The 22,687-nt window shown below is 37.5% G+C and overlaps 2 protein-coding genes across 6 annotated transcripts in view; one reads left to right on the top strand and one right to left on the bottom strand.

Moving 5' to 3' along the window:
• The first annotated feature begins 502 nt into the window (after window positions 1-502).
• Window positions 503-4,489, top strand: LOC110838025 (uncharacterized). 2 transcript variants are annotated; one of them, XM_022080787.2, is made up of 2 exons: window positions 503-706; window positions 994-4,489. In XM_022080787.2, exons 1-2 carry the CDS (start codon window positions 658-660, stop codon window positions 1,710-1,712), a joined length of 768 nt encoding a protein of 255 aa, XP_021936479.1. In that variant the 5' UTR covers window positions 503-657; the 3' UTR covers window positions 1,713-4,489. The 2 variants fall into 2 exon arrangements, with proteins under 2 accessions (XP_021936479.1, XP_021936480.1); XM_022080788.2 differs by having other exon boundaries at window positions 505-716.
• c12.2 (von Willebrand factor A domain-containing protein c12.2) overlaps window positions 1,305-22,687 on the bottom strand; it is a 76,794-nt gene continuing 55,411 nt past the window's right edge. For 3 of the 4 annotated variants that reach the window (XM_022080780.2, XM_087347956.1, XM_022080783.2), the window contains 14 exons: window positions 22,513-22,664; window positions 20,790-21,028; window positions 17,760-17,959; window positions 17,136-17,297; window positions 16,522-16,664; window positions 14,943-15,395; window positions 11,840-12,018; window positions 10,251-10,450; window positions 8,948-9,103; window positions 8,413-8,521; window positions 6,696-6,816; window positions 6,328-6,517; window positions 4,485-4,723; window positions 3,665-4,080 (listed from right to left, as the gene is read on the bottom strand). In XM_022080780.2, coding sequence (XP_021936472.1) covers window positions 3,972-4,080; window positions 4,485-4,723; window positions 6,328-6,517; window positions 6,696-6,816; window positions 8,413-8,521; window positions 8,948-9,103; window positions 10,251-10,450; window positions 11,840-12,018; window positions 14,943-15,395; window positions 16,522-16,664; window positions 17,136-17,297; window positions 17,760-17,959; window positions 20,790-21,028; window positions 22,513-22,664 — 2,652 coding nt within the window. In that variant the 3' untranslated portion in view covers window positions 3,665-3,971. Of the gene's footprint in view, window positions 3,433-3,664; window positions 4,081-4,484; window positions 4,724-6,327; window positions 6,518-6,695; window positions 6,817-8,412; window positions 8,522-8,947; window positions 9,104-10,250; window positions 10,451-11,839; window positions 12,019-14,942; window positions 15,396-16,521; window positions 16,665-17,135; window positions 17,298-17,759; window positions 17,960-20,789; window positions 21,029-22,512; window positions 22,665-22,687 lie in introns of those variants that run through there. The other variant, XM_022080782.2, reaches the window with a different exon arrangement.

Consider the following 22,687-nt stretch of genomic DNA (forward strand, 5'->3'; position numbering starts at 1 on the left):
GTAATTACCTTGTTGCACAATACGTGTTATGCCTCATGTACATATCATGACTATTAAACCATTTTTTTGATGAAAGAATTATTCATCCACCATTGTCTGTGTCCTTGTCATTAGTATTGCAATAATATTTTCACGAGTCGGTGGAAAAGAACTCGCTTACTTTCTTAGTGGTATGACCTTTGAAACGTAATGCCTCCAGTGCTTCTAAGAATAACGCATGCCTCCAAAACGTCAATAACCACCTTCAGGAGTATATGCCGTTACAACCTAAAAGACCGCAAATCACATTCTTACCGCTAGAAAACCTACAATGATCATTCAGATATATGTGGTACTTTAAGGTCTCAGTAGCATGTATAATAATCGTTCTATTTACATGTCCATGATTCAGAGATGACAGCACATTATGTTGCATTCCATTGAGTTGCATATTTGTGTTTATTCAAGTCGCTACCAACGCTATCGTAAAAAGTGTTAATATCTGTGACAAGTGCTTTCAATGCCCGACTGTGGCGTAGCGTAGCGATTCTCCTAGCAATTAGATGTCGAAGGTAGACATATTGGTAGTTTAATTAATAAAATTATAAAAATGTATAGTTTATCTGGACACGTTTAATACTGTTCGAATTTACAAAACATTCATTCGTATAGTCCGAGATGGAAGAGGAAATAATTATGGTCCCAGAAGACGGTTTTAGTCCTACAGGTAAGATGTGGTAAATGTATCGTAGCGTAGCGTATTTCTGGATCGGTTTTTGGCTATCTGCCGCTGAGTCAGCATTTCGCTACATTTGTGGAGCGGTAACCCGTTTTATGTTGCGTTAAAATGATATTTTTTGAGGGAAATATAAATGACAATGACAGATACTACATTAAATACTAGTATTAAACAATTGTCCCATCGGATTGTGGAAAGGGCATCTTGACCGAAATTCTTTTGATCTAAATTCATAAAATAGTGGTGCAATATAATTATGTTTTCCTTCCCGGCAGAGAAGTTCGTATGGAGCAGACCAATGGTACTTACATTGATAGAAGAATATAAGAAAGTAGAACATGAATTCAAAGATTCCAATATTAAAAAGAAGCACATATGGCGCAAAATAGCTCAACAGCTTTCTCAGAGGGGCTACCCCAATGTGAGTGAAGATATGTGTGATAAAAAGTGGCGCAACTTGAAGAAGACGTTTAAAGAAATTTATGTTGGACAAAGAGGGTCACCTTTGAGAACCAGGTGGGGATTTTACAATGCAGTAGAAGAGATATTCAGTAAGGATCCAAATATAGTAAGTGCTGCATCAGTATCAGTTTCAACAAAACCTTTACTAACTACAAAAAAAATTCCATGTTCTGATGGGCAGGAAATGCAAGTTGAAGTAATGGAAGTTGTTGGGAATTTAGGTGAAGAGTATTTGGAAAATGGGGAAGCAGTAATGGCTGAAAATTCTGAAGATCATATATATGGAACTTTTGACACATCAGTTCAGCAACCACCTGCTTGGTTCACAGAATTTCTACAGCAGTATCATAATGATGAAGAAAGGAGAATAGAAATGTTAAATAAAATGCATGCTGATATTATTGCTTTGGAAGAAAAAAAGTGTGCTCTGTTAGCAAAACTTATTGAGAAAGTTGGAGGCCCTTGTGTGGTACAAGAGAATGAGAAATGTGAATCATCTGACTTTAAAAGACTAGACCAAGAACCAGAGTGAAACAGAAGATTTTAGCCAATAAGTCTTATTTACATGTTAGGTAAATGCAAATGGAAAGTACAATGTTGCAGCTTTCTACATTAATCCTAAAATTGTATACATGCTGTGTACAGTGTATTAGCTATGATTCATTTGCAGTGACACAGACATCCCACAGTCATTAGTCATTACAGTTCCTGAAACATCTGGAAATTGCAGTGCTGGTCAAAATTGTATTTTAGTGTCATAGGTATTACATGTGGACCATGCAGTAAATTATTTCAGAGAGACAGCTTGCTATTTTCAGCAGTATTGGAGACATTTAGCTCTGATGTGAGAAATGATATATCTTGGTGTTGACAGAGGCTTCTGTGTAATTAATTTATTTATTTTATGTCAATCACGGTCTTTTGGGTTATGATGCCTTGCAGTTTTGTAGGTTACCTGTATTTTGAGGAAAATGTCACAACCCAGATGAGCACAATTGACATATTCCCCACCACAAGAATCTTAAATCTCAGACATTTTATGGTATGGTCGTCGCATGTCCTTGAATGTCGGCATAGTCTGAAAATCTGTGGCTCTTCAAAATGGCCTTCAGTTTTGGGAACAGCCAAAAGTCACACAGAGCCAAATCTGGCAAATGGACCAATTTCAATATCTTTTTCTTTCCTTCTTCTTCCCCTCTCTCCCAAATGCATCAGGCCAAAGTTCAGGTTTTCTTCAATGAACAGCGTCACATAACTTTGCCAGTATTTTCAAATAACAATGCTGGTTCACTGTTTGACCACACTTTTTCCACATTTTCATCTATCCAGTGATTTTTCAAATGCCTAGTTCTTTCATTGTCTTTCACATCTTCCCAACCCTCTTTAAGCCTTTTATGCCACTCAAAGGCACTTATTCATAGAATCATCACCATAAACCTCTGTTAACATGTGCAGAGTGTCACTTGATGTCAGTGCGTTGTTCCAGCAACTTATCACTCATTTTTTCACCAGTTTCCCACTCTCCTGTACGTAGTGTTCATTAGATTATATCAAAATAATGTTGATTGATCACTGTTTTGTTTATCATCTGTACTGGATATGTAGCATCAGTGAATGAGAAATTAATGGCATTTTGGAAAGAGTGTGGGAGGAAGGAGTCAATGCATACTTTAAGGTACTATCCCAGTATTTGCCTGTAATGGATAAAGAAAACCCTGACAAATGTCAGGATAATGCTGATCTCTGGACCAGTAATTGAATCAAGCGCTTCCTGAATACTGTATGAAGCATGCAAACCACTCAAATGCAACTTCAGTTGACTATGCTGAATAAATCTGTAAACACCAGTCAAGATCAGTCAAATGAAGTAAGATCTCCACTGATATGTGGTGCAAGAAAACACGATTCCAACCAGGGGTGAAAATAGTGCCTTAATTTATTGTAGCCCAGTTTTTTCTTTTATGGTGCCATGCTTGACTTCTTGGAACACTACCATCACTGTTATCCTACATGTGTAAATTCATATCAGTCATCCAAGATAAATAAATTATTTTTCAGAACCTGAACTGAAAACCAAATCTTCTGTCTTGTTTCCATGGATTTGCCACGTGCTAGCAGACAGGTACTGTTTCTGAAATGCGCTGAATGAAAGTCCGTAAGCTCCAGAATGTCATTTTTACACCATATCAGTTGTAGAACTGACAGTACCTTACATATAAAGTGGATCCAATTTGTTCCCAAATTGAGGGCTTCTTCAGTAATATCACGAATGCATATCAAGATACATGGAATAAAAAATCACAAGATTATTGGCATATCCTCTTGTCTCACTTTAATCTTCTTCTTATAACAACAACAACATTTTTCAAAGTGTTCTATTTTCTTGGCAACTGTGCTTTACAGTCAGAACTATCAAGTTGTCAGTAAACATCCTGTAACTTAGGATATGTTTAACATAAGATATCCCATATAAAAATAACACAGTAAGGGAAGGATTTGAAATGTATTAGACACAAGTTGAGGAGAACAATGATTGCATAATTATACATTTTAGACTCTCAGGTTATGTGATGTTTCTTGGTCACTATTAAAGTCACTGAAATACATGTGCACAGCCATAAAAGTTAATGCATCTGAACCATCATTCTCTCATCTCTCTCATTGCAGTCTAGACTGTATAGGCTGCGGTACCATATTCACATACTTGTATGGTTGAGACTATAAAATATGATCTTTAAATTGTCAATTACAGTTCACTCTAGTAAGAAAGGACACTATGAAAGGAGTATGGTCACCGAGTATTGAGAACAGAAGCAGCAAAAATCTGCTGCAAAATCTGAGGGATGTTCTTCAAGTCAAGACATACAAACGATCGACCTGCTGGCAATTTGTTTGTTAATCTGAAAATGTAAACACAATTCACAAACCAAAATGATGAAAAAATATTAATGAAATATAAAACAATATGTAGTTAAATTAGTTAAGTTTAGTGCAAATGTCTGAAAACATGTTGCTCATGGAAATGATGAGAGATCATTATGTTTAAAATTATTCTCCATAATATTTTTTGTGTGTTACTAATACTTTTGGCCCCTTTCTATTTGGTAACATAGGTCCAAATTATCTTTTATTCTACTGATATGACAGTGCTTTTATACACTAACATATAATCTTAAGTTTCGAAGGTAAAAGATAACAGAATTACTTTCTTTACCTCAGGTCAACATCTATCTTACAACAAGACTGGAAAACTGTACTCTGCAGAAACCCTTTTCATGAACAATATGAAAATAAAAGAAATTACCTTGATGCTTGATCTCCTAATGAACCAATAAAGATGGCATATACACTGACTCTAGGGTTGGAATTCATTGCTCTTGCAAGGCTCTCTGGAGGTATGCCGTAACGTTCTAGATTTGCATCAGACAGTATAACCACAATTGCTTCATCACAGTCTTCTTGACTCAGAGAAGCTATCGCATACTGTGTGGCTTCTAGGGTGTTGTCTCCTGACATACAGTATTGTGAATGGGCATGCATTGTCTGAAATGAAAAATATCTCTTTTTATGATGCCCAAAATTCATGTGAATTCCTTTTTTACTAAAAAAGCTAAATCATCATAAGAATACTAACTAAAGTTTATATCAAATTAATGAGAGTTTCACATAATCAGGATGAAGAAATCAAATAGGATGGGGGGGGGGGGGGGGGGGGCAGCATGCATGGTTAAGATGAGAAATGCATACAAAATTTCATATGGAAAACCTGAAGGGAAGAGAGCACTTTGGACACTTAGGTATAAATGGGAGGGCAATATTAAAGCCTTCAGGTTCCACAAAGATCAGGGAATTTCTTGACCTTCTGAGCTACTATCAGCTTCTTAAAAAGGACTATGCTCTGTGTACATAATTTGCACTCAATTGTATTATAAAAACTGAGGCTAACACAAGTTACTTCAGACAGTGTACATAGCCAATTTTTGTACTTGGATTGACATTGACAGACTTAACCTGTTGACGCGGAATTTTAAATACCCAGCATATACCGCTGTTGTGCTGTTCCGGCGGTAGTAATTTTTAAATGCCCGTTTAAATTTTGCTGTAAAATACGTTTTTTCCATAACTTTTGAACTATATGAGATATAATTATGAATTTTTCACTGAAATCCTCCTAAAAGATGGTTTTGTAATCTTACCTTATAAGATGAGCTCTCTGTGTGTGACCAATGGGAGCAAATGGATCAGAAGTTGAGAACGGAGTGTACAGCAGCCGGTTGTTTGCATAATAAGATCTGATTGTAGGCTTTTGAACAATGCCCATCAACATAAATAGAGCCAAAACAACGTAAATTTCGTCTACTGTGACACCTTGCCACTTCCTAATCCTAGATCGAAATGTGAGAGGATGGGCACTTTTAGAAATTTCTTGCTTAGCATATCTGTTGGTTTCATCTACAATGAGCTGCACAAGAGCTGTATCGAAAATGATTTCGAATGAACTCACGACATCTAGTCCAGCCGTGTCGAGCCGAGGACCATATACATTACAAAATGCTTCTCTTGAAGCAGTAAATGATTCTATATTTTCCCACATATATTTGCCGGAAACAATACCTGAATTTGCTTCTACAATTTCTTCCTGGCTTTCGCCACCACCATTGTCACTCTCATTATCACTAATCGCTAACGTTCCCGGTGTCACCAACTGTGTATATTCAAAGTCTACACTCTCAGTGTCCGAGCTACTATAATTGTCACTTCCAATAATTCGTCTAGAAGTGCCCTTTGTTCAGCATCAAATAACACATGACTGCTTGAAGGGTTCTCCATTGTAAAACTGAGGCCAGTCGTCTATTTTTAGACTCCCAGGTAGTCGTTCAAGGGTTTGTCAACAAGGTTGCCGGATCTTCACACACAGAAAACTTTCCACAACAGAGTACTACAAACCTCATTGCGCTGGCATTAATCGTTACAAAGTTATGAGCTGAAGAAATTAGGCTTAAAGCCGGGCGTAATATTACGCCCAGCCGCAATCCCGAGCATTTAAATGCCGGGCGTAATTTTACGCCTCTCGGCGGTGAGGAGTTAAGCAAGATAACTGGATAAATGTCATATTAGTCTGCCCAAACATAACACAGTTGACCCACCTTGATTATGTCTAGTCGTTGTTTGTTGTCAGTTGGTGGATTTTTGTGGTCCACAAATGTAACATCATGGCTCTCGCCTGAATGCCCAACTATATCATATTGGATTCTGCCTTCATGGCCTTGGAAAGCTTCCATTACCAATACCACTGCTTCCATCTCACGATCAAGCCTGCCATCATAACTATTGAACCTATAACATGCATTTTTATCTTTTAACTTAACTGTTAATTTCAGTAAATGCAATCATAAGAATAATGTCTCTGATAGTGCAGTCTGGCCTTCTGAAAATAATGGCAGAGCAACGAAGCATGTACGCACAACATGCACTGAGAATCAGATAAATGAATATTCATTATTATTCCACATACCTGTACATACTGCCTGAGACATCAATCACAAGTTTGAGCCGTTTTGGTTTTGTTTGAGGTGTTCCCACCTCTGGGTCTTTCTCTGCTCGCCTCCGGTATATTGTCTTCTCTCCAGTCAAACCTGGAACATAAAATACCCAGCCATAAAACTGAAGACTGTCCTTTGGCGAGCTAGGACGATAGGAAATTTTAAATTACACTGACATTAAAGGATTTACATGTACCATGAAAAGCCATCATAACAAATCATAATTAACCTTGGTCAATCAGTTATACAGAAATATATTTTCCATTTTGAATGTTACAGATAAGTGTTATTTTTTAACATGATTGATGTCATGCTTTGTTAAGGTCATCAGTATTTGGCAGTAACTTTTGCTGAGCTAACTTTAGGATGTGTACTATTGTATACTTAGAGGGATCATGTGAATTGCAACAACAGAAATGAAATCCAACATTGCTTCAATATACCATGTGGTGGAAGAAATTACCTTTTCAAATGGTTAAAAACAGGAATTTTGCATTCATATTAACCACTGCATAAGGTTACATCACCACTAGTTGTTATGACTAACAGAAATAGGTGCAAGATTTGAGGTTTTCACAGCGGTGAGTATGAAGATTTCCATCTTCTGGGTTGTTGCGCCGTGTAGTCTGGTCTATGCTAACCTACGTTTCAGAGGTCATACTGCCTCCGTCATCAGGGCGATGAATATATGGTATAGTATGGTAGATGTCATCGCCCTGATGACGGAGGCAGTATGACCTGTGAAAAGTTGGTTAGCATCGACCAGACTACATGGCGCAACAACCCAGAAGACGGAAATCTTCAGAAATAGGTGCCTTTTAAAGATGGGTTTCTGGGTTGTTGTGCTATGTAGTTTGGTAGAAGTTTACTGATGTTTCTGAGGTTTCAGTGCAACTGGGTAAAACACTAATGAAAGGAAAATCACCTGAAAACCTGGGATTCCATGAGAGGTTACAAATCTGAATTTATTCTTATTGGTTGAGATGTTAAAAAAAAATTTCAGACTCAAGTTGCAAAATTTGAAAGTTTCCAAAAGAAAAGAACAAGAGATCTAACAAGGATATTTCCTATACTCTAGTCTCTTGGTTACATTTTACAACAAATTATGTAACACAGTACTGTAACCACTCCGCAGTCACAATAATGATTCATCAATGTTGCACAGTCAAGAAACATTATCACAGGTCACAAAGTATTTATATTTCTGTTTACTGCATTCAGTCTTCTATATCCAGCCTGGCCAACACACTGCCTCTAGATGACTGACCTCTCACCTTGTCAAGTCAATTGTTACTAACAACAGAATTTATGACGTTGCAGAGACACTGGAGAGAGAGAGAGAGAGAGAGAGACAGCAAGTTTCATAGTTTTACAATGTTTTTCCAATACTTTCAGCTGAAATATATCTGGGAAGTAAGTGAGATCTGTTGATTTCTGTGCCCACAATGGCTTTGGAGCAATTGTGAAATGGTTTGAACCAGTTCAGATGTCATTCATTTCACAGTTTTACAGTCCTGACTGGAACACAGCTTGAGGAAATAGGCTGTGGTTTGAACCTACTTAAGATATGTACCAGCAAGAGGCTTAAATGATGACAGTGGCGAAACTACAATTTCCTAACTGAGCTGAATAATTGTCAGCAATACCCTCCACTACAGTCCTTCTCCCCCCTCCCCCACAAACCTTTACCCTCAATTAGTTTGGTGTCATCCAGTTCTCCAACGGTTTGATGTCGCATCCACTGTCGTTCCCTTGACTTCGCTTGCAGACTGTTAAGAATCACCCTCAGAGCTTGTACCTAGGTGAGATAATGCATAATGTAAGGATGAGGCAATTAAACAGTATGAAAATACTGGGACTGTATCTTTCAGAAATGATACGGCCCAAAACAGTCATATACTCCTGAGTCCAAGCACTTCTGTAATAAGATACCAAGAACTTTACAACTTCCTCCAAGCAGACCCCACAAGCAGGTATAAACAGACAACACTGCTGTCAGCCTCAGTCACCAATCAGTCATTGGTTGACTGTTAAGAATTGTTAGCAGATGTGGTGCAGACTGAATGTCACCTGAAGAAGGTGGTATGGATACTTTTTGTAGGTCCTCAATCAGTACAGATTCTGCCTAGTCCTGAATTTGTGAGAGAAAAATTGAACAAAACACTATTCCAAAATGTTTAAAGGCAGTGCATTTGTCTGGATATGAAACACATCTCACAATTACCTGTCTGCTAACAGCATCTGAGAACTGCGCATACAACTGAGCATCATACTCGCTCATCTGGATTTCACGTAACCGCTGTTTGAATGCTCTCTGCCCCATTTCACGTGCAGCTTTTTTCACATGTTCTGGCACTGCATCTTTCTCTGCCTGTGTAACCTGTCCAAATAATGACCTTCATTATTGATCCTCCTCATCAATACATGATTTAAAGCATCTGTCAAGACTCTAAATACACTTCATCTGCTGAAGGAATATTACAGACGGTTATATAGATACAGTAGAATCTGCCTAAGACGCCTGCTGTTGTATCATAGTAATCTCAATGGCCTTGCCTGTCTCAACAAGTTAACATTGTGGTTTAGTTTACTTTCACTATAGTAGAACACAAATTGAGGTACAAGTCATGTGTTCATGAATTTGGTTTCTACCTCAGTGCTTTTATAAATCAAATCATGGAATATACTGACAACTACCACAACATGTCCCAGAAATCCTGGACTTTGCTTAAACCAGCGAAGGTAGTATTCCTTATTGTGACTTAAGTTTTGCAAAATTTGAAGGTAATTTTTATTTTGATGCAAGTTTTTTCTATGGTATAATGCACTAAATATTAGTTGTGCAACTATATTTTAATTTTCTTCAGAGGGACACTAAAACTGACACATAACATGCACATATGTCAACAGCAATGATGAATGGAGATAGCAGTTCATATTCCATGCCAGTCAATGCACATGTCATGGAGAATACTACACAATTACATAAAAATACAAAATTATTTTTCATTGTTGACAGACAATAAGTTCAGACCAACTGAAGTTGATATTCAATGTTCCAGTTACATAATTCCTTTATAAAATATGCTGGCTCCTGTGGTCAGTCATCCACTTGGTTAAGATGACAGCAGGAGCGTAAAAGTTTTATTGTGTAAGAAGTCCAAATTTTATGGCCCCATCACAATAACAATACATATTTTTTCCCATATAAAAGGTCCCCATACAATAGGATTTCCTATGTAAAAGTTAAAGATTTTAAAATATTTTCACTAAAGCATTTACTTTGTGCAGTAAAAAATCAAAACAAAAAACAATGCAGATATACAGTGTTGGAATGCATATGCTGCCAATACTTGGTTTTTCTTGGCATGATAACCACCATCTTGAATAAATTATCCATGATTTTGAGTGCGCCAAGTGAACAAACATCACATGATCATCGTACACAAAGATCCAGTTCTCTTCCACTGGTTGCCTATGATGTTCATACTTCACCATGCAACTTGTTCTACTATGATTGTAATTACCTGATGAACCTTGTGACCAGCATCTAATCTATAAGGACCTCCCTTCCCTCCAAGACCAGCAGTGTCCCTGCCACCTGTACCTCCAGCCCACATATTTCCTCCCACATGAGGGGCTCCGGTTTCATCCACTTTACCATGTTTTGGCTTAGTGACATCTAACCCACTGGGTCGGTCAACTGTGACCTGCAAGTACTTTCGATCTGTAAGAAACAAATCTACATTAACAAAACCCAACAGATTTGTTTTGTCCAGTAAAATACTGCATCCTGCTGTTAGGCTGAAAGTACTTCTAGTTTTAAAAAAGAAGCACATTCTGTTTATACATTAAAACTTCCAGGAATAAAATCTTGCTTTAAAATTATCAAGAATGGAAAAGCATGCAGGTAATTCTTGCACTCTGATACCAGTTCATAGTTGCATCTGATGCCATTCTTTCACAAATGTCAATTGTTGCACCTTAGGTCTTCCTTCCACTAACGCGTCCAAATCATTGTTACATAACAATATCTCCAAAATGCACAATGGATAAATACAATTATTTCAGGACAATGAAAAATTTGTGGTGCACTAAGCAGGTTAGACTAACTGTAAGTAATGAGCTTGTATTTAGAAAAACCTTATTTTAATCTAGTCAGGGCACTGGCTGTTGACAAATTTCCTAAAGATTTTCTCATTTGTCCAAGTGAATGTCAGTTCAGTACCTTAATAAGCCTCAACCACTTCTTTCCTAGTTTGATCCATTTCATCACTCAGGAACATCTCACCTGATGCCAAGTAAAAATTGACTCAGTGGTCCTGACCTAACCTGCCCCCCCCCCCCCCCCCAAGTTTTAAAGACAAACATCAATTAGATATTCTTTTTCAAACATCACATTCTGCATATTTCAATGCTCAATTTTAATGAGTAAGCCCATTTGTACGAATACAAAATAAGCATTAAAAATACATATTTGGGCAATGGGATTTGAGCTTGCAAATGTGATCTTCACATCACCACCAGTCCCCTACTATGCTTACTGGTGTTGGGAACCAAAGCAAAGTGTAACTTTCACCTCTGCTTTTCTTTTGAAGGATTTGGAAAATGCATTAATTCAATTCATGACTTTCTTAAAATCATGCAGACATATTTGTGCCTTTGTTTAACAGACATCTGGCATAAATTATTATAGCTGACAGAATGTATAGAAAATACAAATATGGAAAAGTATAAGGAGATTACAAATCACTGAAATTATAATTCCAGCATTACACTTATATATCATTTCCAGTTTGGGACTTCAAAAATGTCAAATTCTTGATCTTTGTTGTACAAACGTAAAATCTGGCAAATGTTATATGTGGTTTCATTGCGTACTTGTGCAATATGAGAATAACTGCAAGCTTGGTGGGCAAAGCCCGGGGCAGCAAGCACAGGGGGTTAGGTCCCAGGGAGCAAGCATGCTGGGGAAAGGCCTGGGTGGTAAAGCACTGGGGATGCAAGCCTCATTTGTAAGCAAGCCCAGGGGTGTTCCCAACAGGTTCAAACATACACTAAAACATAAAGAACACCTAATGCATAAAAGTGAAGTCATATATGCTATACTACATACCAGAACCAATCATTTGCCTCCATTCCATCATAGATTTTTCCAGGCTAAACAGAGATGTCTCCCAAAGTCTGACACACCCACCAGAGTCCACAGTCACTAGACCCTGATTGCTCCCTGCCGCAAGGTTCAAGGGTAGCTGTGAGTACAGCCAAGGAGTAACAGAAGAGACGGAAAATGGCCTGGTGCAGAAAATACAATTGAAAAATTTAAATCACAAGCTTCATTATTCCTGTGGTAGCCCATTCACTTGTTTCAGAGACCTTCCTTCTCTACCTGCAGTCCTAATTGTGACTCTCCCTAACTTTCCTTAATATTTAAGAAAATTATGGGGACAAAGCCTCATATTAATCTAGAAGGGCAGCTTCAATAATGCTATCCTATACACTCTTCCTTATATTATATGCATACCATTTTCTTCATATGGTGAGCAATTTGATAAAATACTTTTAAAAATGCAACAATGAAAAATTAACTCAGAAAAACTGATGAGCATTGTAATAATATACAAAGACAGTACCAGGAAAACTGCTATATAATACAATACTTTTATTTTCCGTCGTTACACAAGCTTATTGTTAAAATCACATAAAATTTCACATAAAATTGTTACATTTTAAAATTTGACGACATGTTTCGATATACAATTCTATCATCGTCAGGTCTATCAAAATTAAAATTAAAATCTGGTGTATCTGTTGCTCTGCTTATATTGATTTTGTTTTTACCCGTTTTAGATTTTATTACATCTCCAGGCTTCTTCCATTTAATTTTGGAGACTGCGCCTGGGTGCCTATATCTGTAAAATCAATTTTAATTTTCATATCGTGATTCTGGCTACCGACACAGGAAATGGAATAATTTTACTCTAATTTTATATTTATTTTAAGGAATTACTCAAATATATCGTATTACAAGCAAAAGAAATGCAATCACAAAATATAAAGTATTATAACATACCGGGTTTATGTGTGAGGTGCGTGTCCGTTGTTATTGAATGGCAGACAGCAACTGAGTTGTGAGTATCGTGTGTGGCTATATATAGGTGAAAGTTGTTTAGGGGGTTGGGTCAATGGACTGTAGAATGTTAAATATCGGATTGTTCGTGTAAATGTTGCTGTCGTTTAATGCAAGGTTTTGTTTATGTGTTCTTTGTATATGATATTTCTCTATGGTGTCTCTATGTCGTTTATTTTGTATTATTTTTATAATGTCCATTGTATGTTCTATTTTGTTGTAAGAATGTCCTGTGTTTAATATATGCTTTGCATATGCTGAATGGTCTTTATTATGTTTTATTGCTGTAATATGCTCTTTATATCTTTGATTAAAGGTGCGTCCAGTTTGGCCTATATAGGTTAACGGGCAATCATTGCATTTTAACCTATATATGCCTGGTTTTTCGTATTGATTTGTTGTGTCTATTTGTGGTTTTTGTTTCAAGATGTTTTTTATAGTGTTTTTTGTTCTAAATGCTATTTTTATGTTATTTGTTTTAAATGTTTTTGTTATGTATTTGGTTTCTTTTCCTATATATGTGAATGTGGCCCATTTGTTTTGTTTATTTTCGTTTCCGTCTTCATTTATATATAAGCTGCTATATAATGTTTAAACAAAATTTAATTATAAGCAAAGGACTGGATGTGAAATGACTGGCCAAAACAGGTTGTGGGCAGTGCCTCAACTGATAAATTGGTTTCTGACAGCACTGCTTTTGGAGGTCACCCATTGTTAAAGAGTCAGTTTTGTTAATGAGTTTCAACTGTACTAGTAATCTGTGATTTTTCAACACCAAAAATTTAAAGTGAAATTAAAATGTCGGGTTCTTATGGTGGTTGAATGTGGTATTCTGGGTTGTGATACTGTGTAGTCTTGCAGATGGTTAGCAGGGTTAAAACCTGAAGATGGAAATGATATATTCTTCTAAAATAATGGTAGTCACCTATAACAATGGTATTCAACCTGAGGTACGTGAAATTTATAAAAAATATATATTATTGTATGATAACACTGAATAATCAGGACCAGATTTAGGGTTAGCTACATGAGAACCGGACTTGACGACATTCGATTTGGGAGTGCCATTTCTCTCTCTCTCCTTTATGCAATTCTTATCTGGGCGGCTAGTTTCATTTTATTCCACATAGTGCTTTGAAACCTGACTGAACACTATTGGGCAGGATTTATACATATAATTTTGCTTTGCTAAAATACCTTTGTTTCTTTATTAATTTTTATATGATAGGCAATAATTATTTGGATGTAATTTATTTTAGATGTATAAAGATTTCTGTCTTCTGGGTTATTGCGCTGTGTAGTCTGGTCGATGTTAACCAACGTTTCAGAGGTCATACTGCCTCCGTCATCAGGGCGATGAATATGTATGTATGTATACTATGTATAACTTGAATTATACACCAACAACTTTGGGGGTACAAAGTTGAAGAGAAATTATAATTGGGGGTGCGCGAACAAAAAAAAAGGTTGAATACCACTGACCTATAAAACTACATGGTGTCATCCCAGAAGACCACAACTGGTAACTGACTATCGATTTGGCACTACCATCTCCATGCATGTGTACCTATTGGTACATGATTCATGGTCATGAAATTATGAATGATGGAAAAAATATGCTACTTTTGATGAGGCCTTCTTTGTCAAGAATGACATGTTAAAAGCATTAACTGCACAATGTATAGATATAATGGTAATGGACAACTGATCTGACTTTTGATACTGACATACCTACAAATTGAAAATGGAACATAGTTGTCGGATGGTTTAAACCGAGCCTGAGAAGAATTCATCATACTTAGTCGCTCTGAAAGCTTCAGATTAGACCTCTGAAATGTTGGCAAACTTCTACCAGACTACATGGTGCTACAACTCACAAGGCAGCCATCTTCATAATCACCACTGTGAGAACCTCAAATCCTACTGAGAATTTCATGCCATTCTTGACGGGTAATTTACTAGTAAATCATAACATACAAGTTAAACCTTCCAAGCAGAATGTCCTTATTGTCAAAGACTGCTTCTAATGGCATTATCATAAACATAAAGCATGTGATATTTGAACAATAACACAATCCACGCAACTCACTGTGGTACAGGAAGATAACGCAGCTTCTGATTAACGATGTCAGTGATCTCCAAATAACCAGACACAGCAGGCTGAATCTTGTCTGAAGAGATCAATTCTTTTGGCACTTGAGCAGAACTCACAGGGCACACAACCTGGCCACAGTCTCTCAGAATGATGGCAGTATACGGTCTCCCTCGATGCTTAGCTGGTCGAGGCCATACATATAGTTCATTTTCAGTTTGGTCCAATTCAGGGAAGCCAACAGCTACAGCAGCATATGTATTATCAGTGCAGAGTATACGATTAGGAGCACTCAGTTTCTGACCAAGGGCATCACTAAGCATGTCAAATGGTAGATTCTCAGAGTCACATGTAACAATGTAACCAAGGGAGTTGCTACAAGTATCACCAATTGGCTGTAGCATGCTTGGGCATGGGTCTGTAGGACTGACTTTTGATAGCACATACTTCCTGTTAACACAAGAATGGAGTACTACAGTGTGTAAGAATACCAGTAGTTAATATACTACAAATTCAATTATGATTCAAGGAAACAATCCTGAACCTAACATAGTACAACTGTATTTTAACTGGCAGAATCTCTATAGCATACAGTCTGCTAGTGAGAAATAGAAAGAAAAGATGTATGTATTAAATAAATAAATAATTCATTACATCTGTCAATGTATTTTACTTTTCTTTAATAATAGTGACCATTCAAATGTTAAAGAATACTCATAAAATAAATGAAAACCATTTACTTAATTATAATAAAAATATGACAATAAACATGAATTTATTATTTATGGCTTTATTTAAAACTGATTTTTAAGCTTCTCACAAAATGAATAAAGTGGCATCAAGCCCTTCAACTATTATTTTAGGAGACAGCTAATGATTTTATTTCATAGATTTATGTGAAATAAATTATTAACAAAATTTGTAATTATCATCATCTGTTTAATTAAATCATGACAAAAAAAGTCCTGCTGATTGTCTTATAAAGCACATGTCACCCAATATTAGTTTTCTTCCATTACTACTCCTTCACATAAAATTAATTTCTGTTTGTGCAAACTACAAACCATACATCACATTCTACCATGTTCACTGTAAATGCATTAAACTACACGTGATATTAGACATGAACAATGCTATAAAGAATTACACAGAACATTCAAGACTGGTGACAATTGGTAACTGGTAATTTTAACAGTATAAACACTTTTGGCACTGTTAAATGGCAGAATGTACTGCTACTCTTAATATAATATTCAATGTCTGTCAAGCTTGACTGTACGTGTGCACCATTCATACAATGAAGAAAAAATTAAGTTCTGATGGTGGTGACTCTGGTAGCAACAAATGGAGGGGGGGAAAAGCTACGATGGGGTCTGGCAGAGTCTGCATTTGGCGGGAGTCTGAAACTAGGTGGTTAGTTTTCAGATGGCATGTTTGGCAGGTATATGGATTAAGATGCCATGAAGATGTTTTCACATTTAACTTCTTTATAAATGAACTTTATAAATTTTGTCAAATTATATAAATAATTTATTTTCAAGTTGTTAAATACTAATTAATTAATTTTAATACTTACTTGTTAACTGTATCTTCTATGAGCCATTTATTGATGGAAGGTAAATTTATTGAACTAATATGAAAAGGGAGAGAGAATGACATTGCTGTCATGGTTCTGACATTCACCACTTCAACTTTGCTGCCTCCAATCTCATAAAGAATCTGAAAACAATTATTCACACTATCAATATGTTCAAGAAATTACTGTTTATCATGTTATCACCAAAAAAAGGGTCGAATGACAGCCCTCTCTCTCTTTCTTTTCTCTATCTCTCTCACATGTCCACGCACTCCTATTGGTCCCCACCCATGCCTGATTTGACACCTGCTCCCATTGGCTGGGAGCAGGCTACTCCATTCACTGTCCGGTTCCTACAAACCTAGCCCCCTCCACCCAATTGCCACATGGATGATGGAGGCAGTATGACCTCTGAAACGTTGTTAAATATCTACCATACTACATGGCACAACAACCCAGAAGACAGAAATTTTCATACTCACCACTGTGAAAACCTCAAATCTTACATAATTCAGATTTAAATTTCAGTTAATCAAAAATGCCTTTCATACACATACTTATGTGCTAAACAAATCTGTAACACATCATATAATCAGTCACCAAACACATCTCACCACAGAGTTTGTCTGATCCAGCATGTCTGTCATCATGTGCCAATTGCCAACTTCAGTTCCCATCGTCCGGGCAAAACCCTCTGTGGCTGACCTGAATGTGGATAACAATGGTATCTGGTTGGCCCTTCTAGCAGTCAAGTCTACCACTATGAGCCTGTTAGACTAGAATAATAGAAACAATATTTAATCAGTCATATAGTTAATATTCAACTTCAAACATATTAGATAAGACAATATTACAATATTGTCATAACTCTATGAGAGATTTTTCTGCTCACTGACTAATGCCAAAGATAAGACTTTGGTAAAGTGAAGTACATCAAGCCCTCACCATGGTTTGGAACCCACATCAAACTGTAGGACCCCTCTGCTGACCATCATGTTCATGATCACCCTATCTGGAGTTAATAGAATCTGTTCTATGGGTGCTCCCTCCTCAGAGATGAATTCCAGATTTGCCTGAGGTCAGCAGAGATCAGAAAATGTCACAATAGGCTATCCCCTGAAGGCATCAGGAACCTACCCACAATATAACAAAACAAAGGAAAGCTAATAACTGAAAGAACAATAAAAAGTTGGAAAGTGAAACAAAAATTCTTCTTTTGAAACACAAAATATAAGTACCGTTTCCTCATGAATCAGCATTCGGTCACCATTATCTAATGGTGACAGCACAAAGTAGGGTCGAGCACCTCGCACTGGAGTGATTAAACCCTGGAGTGACAGCTCTTGGATAATTGCTCCTGATGGCTTCATTGTATACAGTGTCAGTGGGTTCATAGTCAGAACATGAATCCAATCTTCAAGTAGGTCTGTACCTGTACCTGTTGATAAAATTTAAGGGATTAGGTATGGTGTCATACACTAACAACGTACTTACCAGGTACTAAACAAGAATATATGCATGTTTTATAATACCACCAAATTCATACCAAGAGGCAGGAGCAGATTCAAGTAAGCACAGCAACATGAATGTCTAGACCATGAATTTTATTAATCCTTCAGAATGGAGGCACTTAAACCCTGTCCAGAGCCTGAATGGGAATTTAATTTTGGCAAATAAGAGCTAGAAATATCAAGGTATTTAAATGGCCACAAATACTCTATTTTCATCAGATTTTAATTACTGTCTGACTGTGTGCGATAAATATCTGCAGAACATTTATGCTACATAAGGGGAACCAAACATGTTTACTTTTCAGTGTTAAACAAGACTGAAAAGAAGATTTCTGTCTTCTGGGTTGTTGTGCTGTGTAGTCTGGTAGATGTTTACCAACGTTTCCGAGGTCATACTGCCTCTGTCATCAGGGTGATTCATTGTTGTGTTGCGCCAAAATGTCAACATAATTAAGATTTATTCTGTTTGGTACATTCTGCCTGTTCAGTTTTAGAATCTCCGCACAAGAAGTTGTTTCGTTCAAGTCACTGCTGATCAGATGACTACATCTGTATCTATTGTTGTGTATATAATGAATGATACACTTAGCCAGTGCTAAACTCACACAATTAAAAATTTCTTATATCAAACTACGAGAACCTCAGAGAGAAAGACTACTTGAAAGAAAGATGTTCTTGCCACAGGGTTAAATTTATAATCTAAACAGTTAAGGACAAGATTTATTTTGAACAATTCTGGGGGAGAGTCATACTTGGCTTTACAGTTGTTGTATATGAAATGTAAGAACCTGCAAATTGATTTTAATTAATCAAGAGAAATGACAAGAACCAAATATAGGCATGGCTACCAACTGATTAGGTGAAAAGCGCACTTTCAACATTGGTTTTTGATAATGCCAAGTTGAATGAACATTGCTATCCTATAGCATTTCATCTTCCATAACTGTTTTCCATTCATTCGTACTGATCCTTTCAGAAAACAAGTTGCCATTGGAATTTTTACACTGCTGAGCAATGGTTTGTGTTTTCTGCAATTTCTCCAACAAATTTGTTGCTAAAGAATAATAAAACATTTCATGATTTCAGTAACATTATGTGCAGTGTCTTGTGGTCCACTAACTCCTGTGGACATCTCTTCTTCCAATATAATTTATCATGTTTTCCCATACACATAAATCTGTACTAACCCTGGCTCCACTGTCATTATATCAAGCAACAAATGCGTGAAAATATAACCCCTTCTCCCCCCCAGCTTAAAGATGTGAAGTTTTTTGGAATATAGAAAAGGTCAGATTCCTGGGAGTAACACTCTGGACTTTCACTGTGTTATGTTACTAGTTATAAGAAATTAATACCAGGCCCCATTCACCATAACCCCAGGCCCTCTGGAACACTGACGCACCTCCACTATGTTGCCATTTAAATCCAAGAATCCAAGATACGAGGTCTGTCCAAAAAGTATCCGACCTTGGGCCGGGAAAACAAAGTTCTGTGTCTGGGGGGTTACAATACCTAATTCCCTTCAAAGTAGGCCCCTTGTGACTCCACACACTTAGTCCAGAGGTCCTTCCATCACTGGAAGCAATTCTGGAAGGCTTATTTTGGAATGGTGTGCAACTGCGCCGTCGCGTTCTGTATGATGTCCTCGCGGCTGTCAAAACGGGAGCCTTTTAGCGGTCTTCATTCTCGGGAACAGCCAGAAATCACAAGGAGCCATCAGGAGAGTAGGGAGCCTGGCGAACCTGCGGAATGCCGTGCTTGGCCAGGAAACCCTGGATCAGGTGTGATGAATGAGCTGGGGCGTTGTCATGATGAAGCTGCCAGTTGCGTGCATCCCACAGCGCCGGTCTCTTGCGCCGAACTGCATCACGAAGATGACGGAGGACTTCTTGGTAGTACTCCTTATTGACAGTTTGGCCTAGTGGTGCGTACTCATGATGCACAACACCCCGGTAATCGAAAAAAACAGTATCACCTTCACATTGCTCCAAACCTGTCGTGCTTTTTTGGGCCTATGGGATGTTGGATGCTTCCATTGTGATGACTGGACCTTGGTTTCCGGGTCATATCCGTACACCCATGACTCGTCACCAGTGAACTCAGGATCCCTGTTTGCGCACTGCAGCATGTCCTGCGCGACCTCAAGGCGGAGTTGTTGCTGCTCTGGCGAAAGCAGCTTGGGCACAAATTTTGCCGCCACTCTTCGCTTGCCCAAATCCTCAGTTAAAATCGTGTTTGCGGAACCTCTGCTGATCCCAACCTCATCAGCAATTTCCCGGACGGTCCAACGACGGTCCTCCATGATCAATGTCCACACTTTGTCAATGACATCAGCATTTTGGCTCGTTGACGGTCTCCCGGAACACTGGTCACTGTCCGCCGACATGAGGCCATCTTTAAAGCGGTTAAACCACTCTTTAATTTGAGTGACCCCCATTGCATCATCACCGAAAGCCTGCTGAATTTTGCGGATTGTTTCCGCTTGGGTATCCCCAAGTTTCTGGCAAAACCTGATGCAGTAGCGCAGCTCCAAGCGTTCCGTCATCTTGAGCGAAACAAGAATGCGACGAACACGTGTTACACCACTTCGCTCTCTGGCACAGACAGACACATCCGGCGCTGCTGCGAGGAAGCAAAAAATCACGCATGCACATGAAAGTCCCTTCTACCACTACGCTCAGTTTCCCCATCCTTTCGCCATTACTTACCGCGGAAAAAAATAAGGTCGGATACTTTTTGGACAGACCTCGTACTTACCTTTGCTGACTGCAAGGCCTACAACAAAGGCAGTTTCTTTGATGGGTATGGACCAGTAAGACTGCATCTCACTGAACACAGCAGCCCTGGCTTCTACCTTGTCCAGGGGATGATTGTTCTGTTTGAGAATATGGGCTTCCTTCATCTTCAAGAACCTCTCCTCAACAGCAAGCTGAGTTGGGGGTAGTGAATGCATGATGGTCCAGCCTCCAGCTAGCTGCACGAGAGGCAGTGGGAGTCTATACACAACACATTTATTTATATTTGACTCCTTTGAGGTTTGGTTGTGGTGTGTGACAAATGGTGAGAATCACCAAGGGGTACTCCATAATGAAGTGTAGTACAGTTGTAATTATTCAGGCAAATGAAGGGAACGGGAAGACAGATAATCCAAAACTACCTTATTTTAAATTAACACACGTTCCAAAACAAAGTATTCTAACTTAGTTGTAATAATAATAATCCTACTGATTACAATTACAATATTAATATAACAGGATGTCATGTAGGGTGGGGCTAATATTTATAAAATAAATACGAGAAATTTACTGATATCTTAAAGAAAACATATGGTACAGGAAACATCACAATGTTAAAAATAGTGGAATCAGACCAAGAGAAGTGAATTACTATAGTTATTAAATAATATTATGTAGGAAATGAATACTTTTTTTAAATGAGACATTGATTGGAACCATAAAAATAATACTATTTATAGGAAGAGACTACAAATTTTAATATTATAATGCAGTTTCATTCTTTATGTAAAATGGGTGAGAGAGGAAGTTACTACAATGTTATGGACATTTAAAGTTTAGTGGTTGTACATGCACAGAATGGTGGCTAGATCTATTAGTGTTAGAGAATGGTGTAGTGTGTTAGCAGTGGCAATTTGTGTATTGCAGCTTACACCAGCTTACAACACAGCTGCAAGCACTGCCTTTTAAATTTTTAAGAAATGAATGTATGGGATACTCACTTTACCTACAGACATTAAAATGTTAACTCAAGAGAGAGGGAAATAGGTTCTAAAAAACTTGTGAGATATTTGCTGCAATGTACCAAGACCTCTTATTCAATAAACAGATGTGTCACATGTTTGTAACCTCAGAATTACATCACTAAACAAACATCATTAAATTGCAAACTGCTCTATTCCCCTACATTCCATATAACTGCAGCACAACAGGTTACACAATATAAATAAACAATGAGGAACTGGTGATGGGTGACCAAAGTCTTTATGCAGTACACAGTACTGTTCCAGTACTATTAATGAAGCATTTCTGCATCACATGTCATTCAAAGGTTAAATTACTGAATGTAAATATAATGGTAATGGCTGATATTAAAGTACAAGTTTTGGAAGTACTTTTATTGTACAAATCATTAAATTGTGTGTCACATAACAGTTATAAGACTCAGATTTCTAGGTTCAAGAGACCCACATCTAAGGTTGCTGGGTTATATTAAAATGACTAACAGTTATTTGTGGAATTTTTCTTGAAATTCTTGTATAAAATAAGGCATTAATTTGCACATACACTGTAATCAAAACAGCTTTGAATGTAACACAAATCTGCTAACATATTTTAGAAATCAAATCAAACAAAACATGGAACACAAAACACTATATGAAAAATAAAGAATTTACTACCGTATAAAAAATAACAAAAGAAGTTTGGCATTTGTGTTTGCTATTGCTAAACATCATGCATCTTACTCTTTAGCTAAGTTCACATTGGAGGGGTCAGCTCCAAAAGGGATGCCATGTTTATGCAATGTCTGCATTAATATCTCCAGGACTTCCTTACTGTAGCTGTCAAAGTCGAACACGTTGCGCACCACACTTGCCAGGCTCTCATTAGGGAATTCCTGCAAACAGACATGTTAAATAC

Source organism: Zootermopsis nevadensis, unplaced genomic scaffold (genome assembly GCF_977971745.1).
Source record: "Zootermopsis nevadensis isolate Lab colony 2312 unplaced genomic scaffold, Znev_1.0 Znev_ptg000012l, whole genome shotgun sequence".
Lineage (NCBI taxonomy): Eukaryota > Metazoa > Arthropoda > Insecta > Blattodea > Termopsidae > Zootermopsis > Zootermopsis nevadensis.